The following is a 15149-nucleotide window of genomic DNA, read 5'->3' as shown; positions in this document are numbered from 1 at the left end:
GAGCTGGTAGGGTTTGGCAGGATCAGGGGGACTCATGGAGTTAGTGGTGGGAATTCAGGGGGACCAGGGAATATTTTCAGCCCCCCAACTCCCTCCCATAAACCTCCCCCCATCCCTACCATTCCTTCCCCCACTGGGACTTACTTGCTCAGCTCTAGCAGTGGTGAATGCTGCTCTGGCAGCCCCTGGAGTGGCATGCAGGATGGTGGTTGAGAGGGGGAAGGGCTGGCTGGTCCTCAGGGAGAGTGAGTGGCTGGGGGGCTAAAAGTAGCCCAGTGCCAGGCCAGGGGTATGAGAAGTACAGCCCCAGGGCTGGAGCCATGCAGAGAACTGTACAGAAGTTCCATGCATTGGTCTAACCTAGCTCGATTAAGTTTGAGTGTACATTGATGCAGTTCTATCTTGGACTGAACTTGGCCATTTTGAGACTGGTCGGTGTGCATGGAACTTCTGTATGATTAAGGGTTTAGATTAATTTCTGATCATTGAGACCCATCGGAGTATAAGGTCCAACCTGGGCTGAACTAAGTTACATCGGGTGACCATTTTGAACCTGATCTACCCTCTCCCTAGCCCCCGCCAAATGTTTGTACTTAGCCTCAGAGACTAACTGGTTCAGAGTGCCATGTTCATAGGCAACCATCTGCTTTGTATATCTGATGAAGTAGCTTATTAGCTACACAGCTTACACTATTGAAATCTTAGACACCGTATACAGTTTAAAGAGAGGAGACAGAGTAGAAGAATGGAAAAGCACCAAACTTACAATGTTTGGATGTGAGAGGCGAAGTAAAACTCCGATTTCAGTTCGCACAATTTTCTTGTCTACCTGGTTAAAAGAAAAATAAACATGAAAAGTTGAATGTTATACTCTTCTTATGAAAATCTAAATATATTGCTGCTTACAAGCAATATTTCTAGATTTCATATGAAAAACACTTCAAAATGTGATCAATATCAAACATAATATATGGTTCTCTCTTAATTGAAAGGTTTTTGTGGAAGAGGGCAAAAATTTTTCCCCAGGGGGACATGCTAAAATGAAAATGGATGAAAGACAAGCCAGAAAAAGTATCAAGAGACTATATTTTCTGTTTAAATTCAGTTCTTCTATATTTCCATTTACCATAATGTACTTACACAGGGGAGGGATTTAGTCCAGCCTATTTCACGGAGGGGACACACCAGTCAGGCAGGAAAAGACTGCATGCCTTTTATGATATATTTTGCTCTATGCAGAATACTAAGGTCCCAAATCCTTCAACCACAGTTCAGATTCAACTCTAAGGTGTGACTTTCTTCAAACACAGATGTAGTTTATAGGTACATCTTGTCACATTTGGGTACTGAAGTATGCAAAGGAAAAATAACCTGTCAATTTTTAAAACAAATTCTAAGATTTGTGTTTTTGTTGTTGTTAAAGTAACCAATATGTTTATAAAAAAACCCATTTAAGTGACAGATACTTTCACAAAACAAAGAGCAATTCTGAATAAATATTAATCTTTAACATATTTCTTCAGTAGAACTTATCAATTCAATGTTCCTAACTGAATAAGAATAAGTGAGTTACTCATTAACTTCATCCAAATTGCTAACACCACTGAAGTTAAACATGAGTATTTATTTATATGTGGAAGATTTTGCCATCAAATGCATGCCACTATTCTTGTAACTGTTTCAGTGGTGATAAGTTTTCCATTTCCTGATAGCCTGTAGAAACATTTGGGATCTAGCTATTCTATTCCTTGTGTACATTCCTGTAACTTTAACCATCCTGCAGGAAAGGATTTTTTAATATTTGTTTTATGCAAGAGTTTAACAGAATCCAAGGAAATTTACCCTTTACATTAGGAAATTGCTGGCTGAAGGCAAAAATAATTTATACTTGAGGTTCGTGCTTTTACTAAGAAAGCACAGTTGTGAATATTGTGATTTTGGCTAGAAAACAGGTTACACAAATAACTGGAAAAAATCTTCCTTTATAGAATCAGATTTCAATTTTGAGAGAGAGAATACTGTGCTTAATCAAAATGTTTGGGCTTTTTTTTTAAACCTCTTTAATACAGGCAAACGTATTTCACTTCAGACTTTGTCATTTCTTTAAAAAAAAGAGGCTATGCTGTTTTCAATCCTATGTGAAGAATCTGATTGTACCTATATTCCTGTGCCTTAGCAGACTACCAAAATATGGGTGGGAGACAGAACTCTTTCTGGGATTGGGCCAAGGCAGGACTCCCCCAGGAACTAAGAGCCATTATGAATCTTATTGCTTTAAGCTCATGGCACAAGGTGTACTTCTTTGATCTTGTCTTTTCTAGGATAAATACATGAAAACCTAAATACTTAAAATACAACTATAAGTGCACACACATATTTATTATATATGTGCACATGTGTGTGTGCACACACACATGACAGATTAACAGGAATTAGGGAGATAACAGTAACCATGAAGCCAATTGATTCATTCACCCCTGCCTGAATAGAAATGATGCTGCCTCTCCCATATATGAGTATAGGAAAGCAGAGCTAGAAGGGACCTCAGGAGGCCATCTAGTTCAGCCGCCTGCTCAAGGCAGGATCAGTGTAAGTAAACATGCTGAAGAGTCTAGCTGGAGGAAGCATATCACAGGAATCAATAAAACACTATGCTAAGTGTATTATTAGGCAGGGGAGGATGCAAGGGGATTCAGTGGTACAGCTGCACCCTACTTTCATTCTTGGTCCACCCAAACTTTAAAACCAATTGCCTACAGGGGCAGCAGCATTTCTATTCAGGTAGGGCTGAAAGAGTCAATTGACTTCATGGCTCATTGTCACCTCTTTAATTCATTCATTCTCTCCACTCCACAGGTGTTAATGGCCCCTTATCCTTGTTAATGGTATTGAAGTTCCATTGTTCAAGCTATCCTATCTTCTGCAATTGTGTTGTCTGTTAGTCCTTCCTGGTGATGTCTGTCTTCTATTTCATAGCCCTGCAGACTGTTTTTAGCTTTAGCTAAAAATCTTAAGTCAGGTGTGATAATATTAATTCAGATGTAGAAAGACTGACAGTGAAGTATTGGAAGCATGCTCAAAACACTCAAGAAGTCTAGATTTCTTTTTTATGAATATGAACAGGAGACTTACATTTAAATATAATGTTAAATGTTTGTTAAAAGCCTCGTTTGTTGGGTTTTTTAAACTTTATATATAAATCTAGCAACTTAGTACATATTCCAATAATTTTGCTTTTAGCCTAAACTGAATAACATAGTACTAACTTCCCTAGCATTGTAATAACGCATCTCATTTCTCTTTAACTAGAAAAAAATACTTGTTGTGTTACATGTGATGATGAACCATACCATCTGCACCTCCCTTTTCAAAATTCTAGGTCTGTCCATGCATTTAGATATGTTGACTCTGGGAGCGTGTGAGTGCAGAAAGGCAGAAAAGAAAAAACTTGGCAGTGTGCAAGAGAAAAACAAGAGCGATAATGTCTAATATTTGGAAGAAAATTGAGAGCAACTAGCCTTTTGAAAATTTTACCATGGCTTCTTTTGGATTTATCATCTACTAAAAGCAAGACTGGGGTTTTTTTTAAGACAGATGTTACATCTTACACAGATGTTACAGGCTTGGTTTAGGAATTACTAAGTGAGTTTCTGTAGCTTCTCTTATGCAGGTGCTGAGACTAGATGATCATAACGGTCCCTTCTGACCTTAAAATCTATAACATCAATTTATCTAAGCTGTTTTTGTATAAAGAAGTGAACTGAATGGCCATTACAGTCCTGTATAAATTGTCGCGTACTGTGAAGTCAGACACGTGGCTTTCAGCACATCATATACCTTTTCTGGATTGACTGGTAAGGGAATTAATAGCAAGGAACTGGAACTGCAAATAGAACTAGTCAGGAATTTTCTAGTAAATAGGTTTTAGATGGACACATCAATCTGTTGAAACTAAAATTTTTCACGGGAACATATGTACCAGTTTCAAAAAGGTGGAATGTCTGGTCTGCAGGAAAGAGAGAGAGACTGCCCAATTCAAACCAGATACTTGAACCTCAAGTTTCCCATATCCCAGAGGACTGCACCAGGCTGTTGGCTATCCTGGGGTGACTATCTCTCAATATCTCCTGTTGGTGCTGTTCACCTTTTTAAAAATAATTAAATATTAATTTAATAAGACCACCAGAGAAGCTGACTCTACAGTCCAGTGGTTGAAGCATTCACCTGTGACACAGAAGACTGAACCAGGCAGTGCAAAGACTTGAACGTGGGTTTTTCACTTCCTAGGCAATTGCCTTAACCTGCTGGGAGGATCTGAGTAGGATTTCATACTCCAGTCACACAATGACCTTGGTTTTATACCAATAGAGCAGTGGTTCCCAAACTGTGGGTTGTGACCCCAAATGCAACCTCAGTGGATGGGGTCATGGGGGTGGAGGGCTGTGGGTTGGGAGTGAGGGGTCATGATGAGGAAATGGGGCCATAAATGGGGTCATGCTGAGGAAAAGTTTGGGAAGCACTGCAATAGAGATTTTTTTTTTAAATCTCCTAATTTTTTTACATTATGAGAACCATTTCCTGCACAGCTTTCTTTAAACACTTACTATGAACACCGTTCTGCAAAACTCCAGAACGTGTGCTGATGTATGAGGATTGCTTGTGTGAGTAAATAGTTACAGGATCAGGCCTTAAAACCTTGATTCAATTCCTTCCAGCCAGAACGGTTTCAGAAGATTAGAGGCCGATTAATTCTAGACCTGTTTTCACAGTTCTTGTAAAATGTCTATTTGTGTCATTAGGTATCAAGAAAATGAAATGAAAAGAAAATATTGCACTGGCAGCTATTCCCCTATTATTCCCCCATGAAGCCTAATTAAATGTGCCAATCTACCTTCGCTTCATAGATTGCGAGGCTGGAAGGGACCTCAGAAGATCATGGAGTCCAGCCCCCTGTACCAGGCAGGAAAGACAACTGGGGTTAGGTGACCCCAGCAGGTGACAATCCAGTCTCCTCTTGAAGATTTCCAGGGTAGGTGATTGCACCACCTCTGGAGGGAGCTTATTCTTGTGTGCTGGAAGTACCAACCGAACACTGTACAGCTCATTTTCTCTATTTCTAATGCATTGAGACTATCTAGGAATAGATAGACACAATAAGATTTTCCAAATTCTAAAGAAGGTTTAGACCTTCTTTCAGAACTACATTGGTATTGCTGACGTATGATACAAGTCTTAAGGACAAGGACCCTGAATTTATCCAGTTGATAGAAACAAACTGAGAAAGGAAGGAAAGTCAAGTGAGTTGGGAGCTATCCCTAGGTTCTGTTTCAATTTCCTGTTTTGAGAGAAACTTACTGTATGAACTGTGTCATGTTACTGAAACAGAGAACCTGTGTTCTCCATCTCACAGAGATAATAATACTTCCATACCTCCTGCCATGTTTTGAGAACAAAGACATCTCAAGATTCTGTGGTGCTTAGATACTCTGGTAATGGAAGCTATATAGGTAGCAGAGACTTAACATTTTATAAACAGCCTGGAAAAACTATAATAAAATAGCTACTTGGATAAATCTTAAAAGAGAATTGTGCAAGTTTTTCTTATAGTAAGAGCATCAACATACATAGCTGTCTCATTAGTGAGCTTTTATACTCATTTTCTTGCCAACTCCCATGTAAAGTATCACTTACACCACCAGATATATCACCACTTAATTTGGTCCAGCTACTTCCTTGAGAGATGCATCTACTTACATCAGGTCTCAATTCAGTTTCATGCATTTATACTACAAACAAGCCAGTGGTTGGCATTTGTTAGGATAAAAGTCACAGTTTTTCATTTCCCCCTCTAAAAGGCCCTGCCACATATTCAAATTAAAGTTGGACAGAAAACAGCTATAAAGTTGTTACACAATAAGCACTAACTTTGTAGTTGTTTGGCTCTTTTTATAGCTGGATGGACATTGTTATGGAGTGATAATTACTTTGCCTGTGTGGCCAGTCTAAATTTATTGTGCAATTAACCAGTTAATTCAGTGTTAATTACTTTGCACCTGTAGCCAGTCATACTTTACAGGTGTGACAGGGGCCTAATGCATATATTGTTATAAAATATTTGACATATAATTAAAAAACCCTGTATATACATTGTTTCAATTATACATTTTTATTTAAATTCTGCTAAGCTCTATGAACAGTTTATCTGAAAGTACTCTACCTAACATTTAGAAAAAAAATATATAGTCAGATACTCTATACTCATCTGGTTTGTGCATGGGTGGATCCAGGATTTTGGAAAGGGGCAGCAGAGCAGCACCCTACACTGCAGGGGTGGCTGCACTCCATGCTCCCACACCAGAGTTGGCAGATTGTGGGGGACTTATTTTAAGTCCCTCAAGCAGGTACAAGTCTTCTCTTCCCCTTCCTTCCCTCCTGTGGTCAGCAGTATATCCCCTTCCCTCACCCACCACTACTGTCACTGTTCTCATCTGAGCCAGGGAATGGGGGGGGGGTGCTCTAAAGCCCCACTTCTGCCCCACTGCTGCTGGGCTTCACAATGGATCCAAACTCAGGTGTGTTACCTTCCCCTGTGTCTGTTCCTGGGCTGGCAAGGAACACCAGAAGGACCAGACAGCAAGGAGGAACCAGCCCACAGTGGAATGGACAGGAACAGCTCAGGAGATCCATCCAGCCCCTGTCCTGAGGACAGCCAGAGACAGCAGCAGCAGTGGGTGATAAAGGAGGGCAAACAGGGAAAGAAGAGGAGAGGAAGGCAGCAGGAGATGCTTACTTGCTTTGGGGACTTAAAAAAAGTCCTCAGCTGCTCTTCCCTTGGCATGGTCAACTGAAAGGGGGAGGGAGGGGGAGGGTGTTTGTGCCACTGCACTTCCCTGGATTTGTGCAAACCCAGGATTTGCCAAAAAAAGGTTTTGCAAAAGTAGAACTCTCTGCCCACATGCACTTTACATGTTCAATATATGCATCAGCTGTAACCACTGTGCTAAGCTTCATTCAGTACAATGAAGGGTTGCAGAGTGTTACTTACATGAGTAAATTCCTTTCACTAAGAATAAAGCCTGCAGAATCAGGATTTTCTTGAAGTAGGAAAATCAGTGTTAGAAGGCAGCAGTTCACTGGTTTTCATTAATTTAGTGATTATCTTTGGATGATGAGGAGATTTTCCTATGATTTTAATCTGCACTAAGAAGACCAGAGTATATTTCTGTTTAGTAATTTTCATCCAAATTATGTGCTCTCTAAGCACAAAATTCCTCTTCTAATGAAAAAGCTGCTGTAATTATGAATGCTGATTTAGATGATTATTGATGCTGCAACTAAACTAACTTTGTTTGCCATCTCCAAGCCTTATATTTCAGGACAGGTCAATATCAAATCAAAAGAAATTTGTTGGGATGGGTGTAATAGCCAGAATTCCACTCTGCTGAATTGGCATGTGCACTTTCATTTGTGAAGTGGTTTCTCAGGCCAACCTGAGTTGGTTACAAGTGACATCCTCACTACTGACCTTTGGGAAAAAAAATTCCAGTAAACACAGATATACCTTAAAGCAAAGCTCCTATGTAGCATGTAATTATCCATATCAATATTTGCATATTTCAATGGTTTATCCATGAAGATATGCAGAATGCTAAACTGCCAAAAGTCAATCAATAGGCAGACATGGCTATGAGGCGCAACATGGCACTATACATTAGGTCAGGGGTGTTTAACTTCTGGCCTGTAGGCCTAATCTAGCTCCCAGCATCGTGTCATCCATGGCCTTGTATGCTAAGTCAAATGTGCAGGGTGACAAGGGGCCAGTCTCAGCATATGGAGCTGGGAGATGATGCAGGGCGCCTGGAGCCTGGTTCAGGCATGTAAGACAAGGCAGGGGCAGCACACAGACCCAGAGCCTGATCCTAACATGCAGGACCAGGCAAAAGCGGAGTGGGGCCCAATCCTAATGGGCAGAGGTGGGGCAGGGCTCTGGGGCCTGATCCTGGTATGCAGAGTTTAGTCCCCCCAGACTGGCCCTGTGTTCCTTATCTGGTCTACAGGACCAAAAGGTTGAGCACCATTAGATTAGATATACATTGCATTAGTACTGGTATTCTGCTGAAAACCTACCATATGCTAGGCCCTGTCCACACAAATAGATTACAAGATAAGCTATGTCTGAATGGTAGAGACAGATATACAGTCAAACTATTGTATATCTGCAATTCTTCCATATACAGTGGCTAGGTTAAAAATCACATGCTGAGAAGAACTGAAATGATACAAAAAATATTTTATGCCTTTTCCCTTTCTGTCATCCTTTGGTTATTGCTTGTCCTCTCAGATGGTGAATTCTTTTGGGCAGGGCTTGGGTCTTCATGTATGTCTAGATCAGTGATACACAACTGGGGGTGCCACTGTGCACCTTTGAAGAGTGCTACCAGGAGAGAGAGAGGCAAGACATGCTTGAAGATTTAGATGATTATTTCATCATTTAGATGAAAGTGCAGGCTCTTTCCTGCCAGCTGCTTCTCCTCCTTCCCAGTCCCCCTTGAAACAAGTGAGCACTATTAATAAATTAGTTTCTGTAATGGGGTGCTGCTCAATTCACAAAAGTTATGGAGAGGTGTCTCTAGCCTAAAGCATATGAGAACCACTGGCCTAGAGAGACTGCAGTATACCCTGAGAATTACTGCAACATAAAATATGATTTTTAATGCATGTCAAGGATTTGTCTATCAAGTGACCTTTGCAGCAGCATCACAAGGGTGAAGCAACCATGCCAGTTGCTCCAAGTGCTGACTTGGGGGTGGAGGAGGAGGCGGGGAAGAGTAATATTAGCTGCTGTTACAGATGCATAATCACGCCAGTGGCACGTGTGGTTGAATAAAGTTAAGACTTTATATTTAGGCACCTGAATAAAAGTGGCCTCACTTCCAGAGGTGCTGAGCACCCTGCATCTGCTACCATTCATCATCTCTCCATTTATGTGTTTACATGTAATTGCACTTGTATTTTGTTATTCCACAGCGGAATATTCATGTCCATTTTGGTAAAAAAGCTACACACTGTGCTGAACAAAAGTTGCAGCTGTATTACTGGATACCTTGAATGAATGAATGTCTGTAGTCTCCATCTACCTGCTGGGAATGCTCCACCAGAAATCAGGAAAGTAGCAGCAAGCCTAACAGAACACACCCGGCAGATTGAAAACAAGAGGCAGCTGCTACATGGCCACATTGCAGCTCCCAGTAGACTAAAATCACCAAAAAGTTTGCCCTCTACAATGCAGCCACTGAATGAAACAACAACAGGCATATGAATAAAAATGTAGCAGTCATGACTAGAGATGACTCAGGAGGGTGTTTGGATGAATATCAAAACTGCCAAACATCTCCCAGCAGGTGCAGAGCTTGATTGGCCAACATGGAGAATCTCTGCTTGAACTTCCCTCAGATAGGGGTTGGTGAGATGAAAGTTAACATGCAACTGTGGGGATATTCCAACGATACAGAAACCATGTGCAGACATGGAGGTAACTTTCAGATTATAGAACACCTACTGGCCTGCCCACATATGGGGAAAGCATACACCAAGAAGGACCTTGCTAAGGCTACAAATTGAGCACGAGTATGCACCTGTTTCTGGACCCAAATTAGAACATAGTGACAGGACATGAAAAGAAGAGATGTAACAATTTGAAAATGCTGGTCTTTGTAACATGATCTTGAAATTGTATCAGTGGGTACTGCTAGCTGCAAAAGCTGCTTCTCGCTAAACATAAGCAACTCTGAGAGAGAGTAAATTGCAAGCTGTAAACAAATTAATCTTGGGTTTTTCCTCAACTACTGTACCACAGTATAATTTTGTACCTCAAAGAAGTCTCACACATGTCTCCAACATAACCAAACATTATATTAAACCAAACAATTCAAGTCATAGATTTAAATTTCTCTGCATCTGTGGGGTGCATGCTGGGACTGGTTATTGTCTTGCCATTACACTCTACTAAAATAGTTCCTAAGAAATAATACATGTTGTTCTGTGATAATGTGGTAACTACACTATAACTCAACAGTCCTTTGTACTCTGTGTTGTCAATGTTTCTGCTAATTACTACCTTAAAATCTTGTTATTACTTTGGCTCCTTATCTTTGAAGATAGTTGGTTTGAAAAATTAAAAACCATGCTAAATTGTTTTGTGGTCCACTAATCTTCTGAAAGTCATTACTCTAGACTAGAACACAAATGAGATATTTCTCTATCTCCCTATACCAAAGTCACTTTTGTCTTTATAGATAAATTAAAGGTTGATAAAGAACATGCTAACCAATTAACAGAAATAACTTCAAAGGTAGCTCTTTTGGCATGGTGTTTTCAAATAGCACAACACGTTACAAACTGATTTATTTTTCTTAATCGAGTCTTAAGCTGAAACATATATTTGCAGGTGCTACCTACAGACACAGGTGAAAAGTAGGTGTACAAATTTAGGTAACTTACTAAAATATTTTAGTTATTAATAAGACAAGAATTGAGCATGTGGTCCACATGAGATCCTATTAGACTGGAAAAGAGGAGTATTCATATGTACAAACTGAATTTAGGAGTCTCCCAAACACTCCATCAATGAATAGTTATTAGGACTTCCATTAGGCTCCTCTGCAAAAATTTCAGAAGGAAAATCTGCAAGTGGCTATAGCACGATTCCAAATAGCTCTCAGGCAAGGTAAAGAAAAAAAAGTCTAGAAAAGAGCTATGACTTCCCAAAGATATATATTTTCAATGAGAAATAATGTACAGATTGAAATGTTAGATATGTATAATTAATTCAAGCAGCTGCTAATTAGGGTACTAGAAGAACATATTCATTAATACTGGCAGTTTTTACTTCATTACATAACATGTATATAGCACAGTAGATTTTAATGCTTCACAAACACAGACTCCAATTCTTCAAGTTGCTTTTTTGTTGCTTGATGCCTGAGAGCCCACTAGAAACAGTGTCAAGCAAGCTACAGAATTACAGCTATAGACAGGACCGTGCTCTGTGCTAAAACAGGCCATGTTTAAATAAGATAGAAGAACACAAAACAAGTCTCTAGAAATCAGCACTCTAGTGCAAGTACAAAGATTATTAATGATAAGATGTGAGGCAAGGGTGTTTGAAGATGTGGCTTTTACAAAGATATCAGAAGTAGGAAAGCAGGAAGTTGGCAGTTGGTAGTTAGTACCTTGAGGTACCAGGTGCAGCTTGTAAACACTGAGATGGTGGGGCAGATGGAGCGTCCCACAGGCCGGGAGGGGGAGGGTCTCTGCATGCTCAGCGGTGGACCTGGAAGTGGACTGGAAGTACTTCTGGTCCACTTCTGGGTCTACTACGGAGTGTGCGGGGGCCCTCCCTGTACCCTTCTAGCTTGGCAGTCTGCCACAGGGGAACCCTGGATGTCCCCCCACAAGGCCCAGGAGGCACCAGTCACTGAGCTGGGGAGCAGAGGATCCCCTGCATGCTCCACAGTGGACCTGGAAGTGGACCAGAAGTGCTGCTGGTCCACTTCTGGGTTTGCTGCCGAGTGTGCTGGGGACCCCCTGACACTCCCGTGGGACACCCCATCTAACCCACCATCTCAGCATTCACAAGTTGCCTGGTACCACGAGGTATGTAGAAAAAACATTTAAAGCTGTGCCAAATTTTCTTTGAAAAAAAACTGCTTTTTTTTTTCTTTTAAGCTTGATAGACTTTTCTGGCTACCCCTCTGTTGAGATGAATATTGTATCTCAATAGAACACATTAAAGAATATTTTAAATCACAGCAGTAGTTTCATAGTGCTACAGAATCTCCTATTTACTCAACAAGGAGTTTTCACTTCATGTATGGCTAAAAACTTCTCATAGTGATTTCATAAGTCAGTTTTCACTCTTAATGTAAAGAAAGAGAGTACATTTTTATCACTCACATGCACACACAGATATAAACATTTAATTGGTTCACAACTTTTAGAATTTACCCTCTATTGTACATGCTTTATAGTGAAGGACTGCATCTGCAAATTGTCCAAATGTGCCTATATTTAGCTTATTTGGTGCTTAACTGTCTGTGCCTGTAAACATCCAGGTACTTAAAGTCATTTTGACACATAAATTAGTTGTGTGCAATTTTATTCCATTGACAGAAATGGAAAACAATGAAATATCAGAATATAGCAGCATCATTACCTAATAAGAAGGAATTTTTCAATTTAAAAGGTAATGGTTTTGGCTTTTAACTAAAATATAATCTGTACAGTGATGTCCCAAGTATATTCACAGAAACTGTAAGATGAAAGGAGTTAGTTCGTAAGATCAAGGGACAGAATTTAACACAGTGTATTTTGCAAATATGAATGGAGTTCTGACTTTATCATCATTGTGCACCATTTCTGTTATAGAATGATAACAGTAAAACCTAACTAGAATCACACAGTATATTAAAGACATCATCTGACCCCATCTGGACTGTGTCTATTGCCCTTTTTTGATGTCACTGGTGACATTACAGAATGATACAACCTGGGTTACTGTGGAATTTGAGAGAGAGCTGGTAACATGAAACAGTGTATTTAAAACCTGCATTCAAAATTAGTTATATGCTGAATACAACATGCCTAATCATTTGATATGATTTAGTTATCTGACTAATTTAGCTGTTATTTCAGCTCCTGACTCATTTGTGAACTGACTTCTGCAAGTGTGTTCATTCAATGTCAAATAATTTAGGCAAACAAATTTCAGCCTGTGAGGTAACCATGAATTGCTCATTTCAACTCTGTATTCATGGTGTGTGACTGCTCAGTTAAGTTGTATAGCAATTAAGTTTCTCCTCTCTGAATTGGTAACTGAAACAATTTAAACCGGAATAATGCCTAAATAAAAGATGAATACATTTTTTTTCATACTCAAGTACTCGTTCGAATGAATATTTGTCAAATGGCCACCCAAATTTTCATTAAAAATGCATAATTATGTAAATGAATGCATAAATTGATAAGTAATACCTTTCCAAATAGAATTAGTGAGTCTTAAGTGATATTATCAATTTTAGATAAATAACATTCCACAACAGACCCAGGGATAGCAGACCCAGGTAAAAATCAATAGATTCTAGGTGACGGGATACTCTGAGAAGTTTCACTTGTCGTGCCTTGTTTTGTTTAAGCCAATGGGGGCCAATCTTTTTGGCAGGCATGCCACAAATGAGCCCCACACTCTCCCTGAGTGCCATTCTGATCCCTTTGATCAGATCCTGTCGGCAACACAGGCTCAACTGTAGCTACTGCCACCGCTCTCCCTAAGACAAAACGCAAAGTCTTTGTTGCAGGAGACTCCATCCTGAGGGGGACTGAGGGGGCAATCTGCTGCCCCGGCCCCTTAGCCAAGGAAGTCTGCTGCTTCCCGGGAGCCTGTATCTGAGACATCGCAGAGAGGATCCCTAAGCTCCTCCGGCCCACTGACCACTACCCTGTGCTCATTATCTATGTGGGCACAAATGACATGGCTCAGAGCAATCCCAGCCAGGTCATGAAGTGCTACAGGGATTTGGAAGCAGGGCTTAAGGGACTGGGGGTGCAGCTGGTGTTTTGGTGTTTTCCTCGATCCTTCCAGTTTCAGGCTACGGTCTGAGGAGGGAGAGGAGGATCAAGGTAGTGAACCAAAGACTGCGGCGCTGGTGTCATTGTGAAGGCTTCAGCTTTCATGACCACAGTCCGCTCTTTGGTGAGAGAGGCAGTTTGCTGCTGGGAAGGGACGGCCTTCACCTCTCTCTGCTGGGGAGGAGGCTCTTCTCAGCCAGACTGGCTGATCTGCTCTACTGGGCTTTAAACTAAGCATGCCAGGGGATGGGGGGACTACTGTCACTGCTGGCCCACTGAGCAACCTTTGCAAAGCCAGCAGGCCAAGGCACTTAAGGGAGCCCACGCCTGCCCCAGCCCTGGAATGATCTGTAGGCAAGGCAGAGGCCCCTAGAGGGACGCTCGTGTGCCTGTACACAAATGTCAGGAGCTTGGGAAATAAACAGGAGGAACTTGTCCTCCTGCTTAACACAAATAATTATGATGTCATAGGGATAACCGAGACCTGGTGAGACTCCGCCCATGACTGGGCCACAGGTATAGAAGGCTATACCCTGTACAGGAGAGATTGAGTGGACAAAAGGGATGGGGGTGTAGCTCTCAATGTTAAGGAGAGCTACGTGTCCCTGGAAGTTGACATTGGTGCCCAGGGTGGATGACTGGAGACCCTCTGGGTTAAAATATGTGGGGAACACAGCACAGGGGACATGATGGTGGAAGTCTACTACAGACCTCCCACCCAGGATCAAGAGCTTGACCAGGAGTTCGCCAGGGAATTGGCTGAGGCTGCATGCTCCTGGTGCACAGTTGTCATGGGAGACTTCAACTACCCAGACATCTTGTGGGAAGAGTGCTCAGACAAATCTGAACAGTCACAAAGCTCTCTCACATGTGTGGATGAGCTCTATCTGACTCAAGAAGTCTACGGGCTGAAGAGAGGTAAAGCGCTGCTTGACTTGGTACTGGCAACGGGGTACAACCTAATCAGTGACTTAATGATCGAAGGGAAGCTGGTGAAAGTGACCATGAGCTGATCACCTTCACCATCCGCCGTAAAGCTGGCAAGTCAGTCAGCAATACAGAAGTCCTTGACTTTGGGGAAGCTGACTTTGACTTTGATGAAGCTCCCTTAAGCTAAATCAGAGTCTCCCAGCATGCTCTGTAGCCCTGGGCTATGCTGTGCTGTCTGCTCCAGAGAGCAGGGCTGGCCCCGCTCCTCTGCTCTCTAGCCGGAGCAGGGGTGGGGATATGGCCAGACACCGGCCCAGCATGACCTCTTATTTCCCCCCCTCCCGCACCCCGGGAGCGGGCGCCGCGCGGCCGACCCGGCCGAAGCGCGGGTCGGACCGCCGCGACGGTCCTCCACGAGCGGGACGAGCTCCCCGAAGCGGGCGCTCCGGGGCACAGAGTCTGACCTTAGGGGGACGAAGGCGTTCCGGGGGCTCGGGCCGCCCCGCTTGCCACCGGGCGGGCAAGCGGCGGCGGGCCCGAGGGGACCCCGGGTTGCCTGCGAGGCACCCCAGCCGCGCCCGGCGGGGGCGGGG

General features: G+C 42.1%; 1 protein-coding gene across 1 annotated transcript in view; it reads right to left on the bottom strand.

Moving 5' to 3' along the window:
* The window catches only part of CAMK4 (calcium/calmodulin dependent protein kinase IV), a 291118-nt gene that overhangs the window by 170925 nt on the left and 105044 nt on the right, over window positions 1-15149 (bottom strand). The window contains exon 3 of the mRNA XM_025203531.1: window positions 767-829. Coding sequence (XP_025059316.1) covers window positions 767-829 — 63 coding nt within the window. The remainder of the gene's footprint in view (window positions 1-766; window positions 830-15149) is intronic.

This window comes from Alligator sinensis, unplaced genomic scaffold, assembly GCF_000455745.1.
Source record: "Alligator sinensis unplaced genomic scaffold, ASM45574v1 scaffold30_1, whole genome shotgun sequence".
Lineage (NCBI taxonomy): Eukaryota > Metazoa > Chordata > Crocodylia > Alligatoridae > Alligator > Alligator sinensis.
The sequence above is the reverse complement of the archived record's forward strand: the minus strand, read 5'-3'. Positions and strand labels throughout refer to the sequence as shown.